At 45.2% G+C, this 6,000-nt stretch overlaps 1 protein-coding gene and 1 long non-coding RNA gene across 4 annotated transcripts in view; one reads left to right on the plus strand and one right to left on the minus strand.

Moving 5' to 3' along the window:
* LOC134336133 (uncharacterized) overlaps window positions 1-6,000 on the plus strand; it is an 83,051-nt gene that overhangs the window by 45,127 nt on the left and 31,924 nt on the right. The gene's annotated exons all lie outside the window — the stretch shown is intronic.
* The window catches only part of ppp1r9ba (protein phosphatase 1, regulatory subunit 9Ba), a 91,685-nt gene that overhangs the window by 31,209 nt on the left and 54,476 nt on the right, over window positions 1-6,000 (minus strand). For both annotated transcript variants that reach the window (XM_063018825.1, XM_063018824.1), the window contains exons 3-5: window positions 4,453-4,585; window positions 3,092-3,212; window positions 72-176 (exon numbers count right to left, since the gene is read on the minus strand). In XM_063018825.1, the coding sequence (XP_062874895.1) occupies window positions 72-176; window positions 3,092-3,212; window positions 4,453-4,585 (359 nt within the window). The remainder of the gene's footprint in view (window positions 1-71; window positions 177-3,091; window positions 3,213-4,452; window positions 4,586-6,000) is intronic.

Genomic DNA, 6,000 nt, shown 5'->3' on the forward strand with positions numbered 1-6,000 from the left:
TCCTTTAATAACTACACTAGTGTTGAAGGTGGTCGGTCTATTAGGTTTACCAGTGTAGGATTTGTACTTACTTGACAGTGCCGGTGGTGTTTCTTAGAACAGATGCTGCAAAATTCTGTGTCACACCAACCAGACTGGTGCCATCTACCTCCACTATCAGGTCATTCACCTGGATCCTGCATCAGGAAAGCAAATTATTATGATTTCCTTTTATTTAGTGCATTTACTACATTTAGTTGTTATGTACTATGAGATTCAGTAAATAAAAAAATAATGATAATAATAGTAAGACGTACATAGGATAAAGTGTGATAATAATGCTGGAGCTATCATTTAGGTCCAAAAAATCCTGGCTATTAATGTCATAAAGATAATAAATATATGTTCTCATGTATGTACAGTCTCATTTGCTGGTAATTAGGTCTAAATGCTTGTTAATGCTACATTTACCCTATATTCAGACCATCAGCGATTTTTCACCTCTTGTAACCGTGTTCACACCAGCAGTGTCGTCATCGCCTGTGGTCGCTTGGTTGGCATGGTTTAACTCCGGCTTTTTCAAACTTTTCAAGTGACCCACGTGTTATCCATGATTTTTACAGCGACAAAATGCAAAATGAAATATATTTAATTAATAAAATGGTAGCAAGTCTCTCAGGCGGCGCAGCGGTAAAAACACACGCTGGAACCAGAGCTGGATCTCGAATACATCGTATCGAATCCCAGCTCTGCCTGCCGGCTAGGCTGAGCGGCCACATGAACAACGATTGGCCTGTTGTTCAGATATAGGCGAGACTAAGCCGGATGGGGTCTCTCTCTCATGACTGGTGCAATTGATGGTGCCTGCACAGAGATGAGAAAAGAGTGCTCTCAGGGTGTGTCTCACCGTACACAACGCTGAGCTGCACTGCACTGCACTTGTCAAAGTGTAGGTGATAAGATGCATACGGCTGCTGCCCACGTGTCGGAGGGGGCGTGGGTTAGCTTCGTTCTTCTCAATCAGAGCAGGGATCGGCATTGGTGGAGAGGAAGCATGACGCAATCGGGCAATTGGATGCACTTAAAAAGGGAGAAAAAGGGGAGAAAATGCATAAATAAAATAAAATAAAAAAAAAGGTAGCAATCTGGTCCCACTGTGGTTTACATGATGTAGCCTAAAGCCTCCACAAGGACGCGGACCGCTCCATCTTGGAATCGAACACAGGACCTTCTTGCTTTGAGGCGACAGTGCTACCCACTAAGCCACCGTGCCGCCCCCAAGAGGAATTGAAGCTGCTTAAGAGCAACTTAAAATGAGTATATTGTTCACATGTATGTTATTTTCATTATTAAGCTTTTTGTTTTTTAAACATCTGGCAACCTTGCAGGTTAGGAAGTCCAATAATAAGTGATTACTAGGGATGGTAACTGACAAAAAAAAAACATTGTTTAATTAACACTGTAGGTTAAATACACTATATTGCCAAAAGTATTCACTCGTCTGCCTTCACACTCATATGAACTTGAGTGACGTCCCATTCTTAATCCATAGGGTTTAATATCATGTCGGCCCACCCTTTGCAGCTATAACAGCTTCAACTCTTCTGGGAAGGCTTTCCACAAGGTTTAGGAGTGTGTTTATGGTAATGTTTGACCATTCTTCCAAAAGCGCATTTGTGAGGTCAGACACTGATGTTGGACGAGAAGGCCTGGCTCGCAGTCTCCGCTCTAATTCATCCCAAAGGTGTTCTATCGGGTTGAGGTCAGGACTCTGTGCAGGCCGATCAAGTTCTTCCACACCAAACACACTCATCCATGTCTTTATGGAGCTTGCTTTGTGCACTGGTGCGCAGTCATGTTGGAACAGGAAGGGGCCATCCCCAAACTGTTCTTACAAAGTTGGGAGCATGAAGTTGTCCAAAATCTCTTGGTAAGCTGAAGCATTAAGAGTTCCTTTCACTGGAACTAAGGGGCCGAGCCCAACTCCTGAGAAACAACCCCACACCATAATCCCCCCTCCACCAAACTCTACACTTGGCACAATGCAGTCAGACAAGTACCGTTCTCCTGGCAACCGCCAAACCCAGACTCGTCCATGGGATTGCCAGACGGAGAAGCGCGATTCGTCACTCCAGAGAACACGTCTCCACTGCTCTAGAGTCCAGTGGCGGCGGGCTTTACACCATTGTGCACCATGAAGCTCTCTACACACTGTTCTTGAGCTAATCTGAAGGCCACATGAAGTTTGGAGGTCTGTAGCGATCGACTCCGCAGAAAGTTGGGACCTCTGTGCACTATGAGCCTCAGCATCCGCCGACCCCGCTCTGTCATTTTATGTGGCTACCACTTCGTGGCTGAGTTGCTGTCGTTCCCAATCGCTTCCACTTTGCTATAATAGCACTGACAGTCGACTGTGGAATATTTAGTAGTGAGGAAATTTCACGACTGGACTTGTTGCACAGGTGGCATCCCATCACGGTACCACGCTGGAATTCACTGAGCTCCTGAGAGCGACCCATTCTTTCACTAATGTCTGTAGAAGCAGTCTGCATGCCTAGGTGCTTGGTTTTATACACCTGTGGCCATGGAAGTGATTGGAACACCTGAATTCAATGATTTGGATGGGTGAGTAAATACTTTTGGCAATATAGTGTATGACTCATTTAACTTGATTTTCAATATCTGACCAGTGACAAGAACAGAGTGGTGCTACAGATGTCTCATACAGATGTAAAACAGTTCTGATTTGAGACCTGGTTGGTTTGTGTATGTTCATTTTGTGTTTATGTGCCTGTTAAAATTCATTTTTTGGCTGGTGACCCACACAAGGGTTTAACTGACAACAAGCCAAAAAAGCAAATGCCATTACAATATGACATACTTTAATGGCTAGGATCTACAGAGAGCTGTTTGCTCAACTTTTTATCATAGCCGACTCCACCCACTTCACGTCACCAACGTTCGCCCCACCTCCTGTCACCGGAAATAAGCTCTAATTCACATGAACAGCCTGTTGCTTTATTGCATCGCTGCTGGTCTGAACGTAGGGTTAACCTTTAAAGGTAATGACTTTCCACAAAACCCGTTCATTACATTTCAAACCGTTTCTGACCTTTCGTCACGGTGAGCAGCACCTCCTTCTGTCACAGTCTTGACAAAGATTCCAAGTTTCTCCAGACCCATGTCTGCACCGGCACCCATTCCAATAATACTGATCCCTAACCCGTCACCATCTGTCAGAACAGAACCACAATTAAATATTTTGCATGTTTAAAAGATAAAGTCTGGCCTTATTTATCATTTTATAATTAAAATATCAAAAATATTAAATATTTACATTCTACAATCTAGTCGTATCCAATGACCCGATTGCATTACGCTTCCTCTCTACTGATGCTGACCTCCACTCTGACTGAGGAGAGCCATGACTAACACACACCCCCTCCGACACGTGCAGTAGCCGACTGCATTTTTATCACCTGCACGAGGAGAGTCGTGGATCAGCTTTTTTCTACGGAGAGTCACACCCTGATTACATTATTCCCCCGTCTCTGTGCAGGTGCCATTATTCAGCCAGCAGAGGTCAAAATTGTGTAATTGCAATTATGAGGAATCCCCCCTGCAGCCTCCCTTGAACAACAAGCCAATCATTGTTCACGTAGGCACCCAGCCTGCTGGTAGCAGAGCTGAGATTCAAACCAGCGAGATGCCCTGGGCCCATTTTTTGTTGGTATTTAAGCACTTTTTATCATGCAGCACATACTGTAGCATCTCAGTAACTACAGCTGTATCCAGAATTAATCATTCAGACTATATGATGTGGAGTTTCATGCATTGTATAAGGCACAGCTGGAATATTTGGAATATCTGGAATAGAGGGGGATATTTGTAACCCAGTAGTGACCATGACATGGTAGTGAGTCTGAAGCTGGTATGAGGGTATCCTAAAAGAATGTGTTTGAGTGTGTAGGACTGGTATAATTGTATCATGGTAGTAAGTGTGATGCTGGTAGTGAGTGAGGCTGCCACATATCATTAGGGCCTTGCAGACCTGGGTTCCAACCCCTGCACTCCCAAGATTGAGTGATTATGAATTATTTAATTCGGCTGCTCCCATTAGGGGTCGCCACAATAGATGATTCCTCTAGTATTCAATTTGGTACAGTTTTTACAAGAAAATGCCCTTCCTAATGCAAACCTCCTATTTATCCGGGCTTGGGACCGGTACTAAGGGTGCACTGATATATGCCCACACCCACCCACCACCATGTGCCATCTGTACTAACAGCATGGCCGAGTAAGTGAATGAAGTGAAGTGAGCTGCTACCTTGCGCCAAGCGTTTCTGAATGGCACCGGATCTATTGTAACCCTAACCTGGATGAAGCGGTTACTATACGTTTTGAATGAAGTGAAACGTTTGTAATTATTTGCTAAAATGCGTGCCGTTCTTCACACGACGCACTGTACGCTACCTTTTTCCAGTTCCACGGGGAAAAGGTCCAGCCTCTCCACTCTCTTCTCCAGCTCGTACTCGGCTGAGGCTGCCATTGGGTCCACGTCATCGTTACGTCTGTCGTAGTCTTCATTGGAGTATGTGGTGAACACCTGGAAAGACGTAAACGTCGAAGGTTAAGCCGAGTACTCAATACATGAAGTGAGCAGAGATTTTGCAGATGTGAAACTCATTTCAGTGACCCAAGAGTAGAGCTGTTACAAACTGCAGTTATTTTAATTTAATAGTTATGGTTAATTACCAGACCTGCATTTTACCATGTTACATTTTTATGCATCAGCAAACAGCAGATTTATCATCAATGACTAGACAGATAGACAGATGGACAGATCGATAGACAAATGGACAGACGTATAGATAGATAGGTCGGTAGGTACATAGGTAGGTAGATGGGTCTGTCTGAAAACCTAGTGAGCTCTCTACATAGACAGCATTTTACGTCATCCTATACACACTCCCGAAAGAAAGCCTGTCTAAATTGTTAGATGCCTCAAAATGCTGCCTACTAGGCACCCAGGTGGCGTAGCAGGATATTCCACTAGCACACCAGCACCGAGATTATGAACTCCTCGGTTCGAAACTCGGCGTTGCCACCGGTCGGCTGGGCATAATTGCCATTGCCTGCAGCAGATACTAATTGGCCAACGTATCTGCAGGGTGGGGGCCGGACTATGTGTGAGTGTGTGGTTGGGTCTTCATACGCTGTGTAAGGACCCTGATTGGCGGAAGAGACGCCTGTGCAGAATGCAGGGGTGAGAAGAGAAGGGTTATGCAAGTGTGGGAAGAGGCGTGTACAGCGACGTGCTCTCCTCGGATGCAATCTGGTATCTCTCAGCAGCGGAAAACAAACTGAGTGCGTTAAATCGGGAGGAAAATGGGGAGAAAATGCATTTAAAAAAATGCTGCCTACTGAGATGCCTTATTTAGAAAAAATTTCTGACAGAATAATGGAGCTCTATGTGCTTCCTTAACTGTAACGGCAATCCCATCATTCAGTGCAGCAATATGTCAAATGAGGCGGATGGAAACGGAGCAGCCAGCAAAGTAATTTTTTTATTACTTTTTATTTTGAATTTTTCCCCTTTTTCTCCTCCTTTAGCGCATCCAATTATTCAATTTGCATCGTGCTTCCTCTCTGTCTATGCCGAACCCTGCCCTGACCGAGGAGATCGAAGCTAACCCATATCCCCTCCGAAACATGGGCAGCAGCCGGATGCATTTTTGCCACCCACACATTGATGAGTGTGGCGCCACCTAGCGTTGCATGCGGAGAGACACACCCTAAGGGCACTCTTCCTCATCTCTGTGCAGGCGCCTCTAATCAGCCGGCAGAGGTTGTAATCGCATTCTGACAGAGAGAGACCCACATCCGGTTCTTTGTCCCGCCCCCCCAACTGAGCAACCGGCCAATCGTTGCTCATACAGCCACTAAGCCTCGGACCGGTAAGGCAGAGCTGGATTCGATACGAGGTACTCAGAATCCAGCTCTGGTTGAGCAAAGTTAGTT

The sequence above is a fragment of the Trichomycterus rosablanca genome, chromosome 22, assembly GCF_030014385.1.
Source record: "Trichomycterus rosablanca isolate fTriRos1 chromosome 22, fTriRos1.hap1, whole genome shotgun sequence".
Lineage (NCBI taxonomy): Eukaryota > Metazoa > Chordata > Actinopteri > Siluriformes > Trichomycteridae > Trichomycterus > Trichomycterus rosablanca.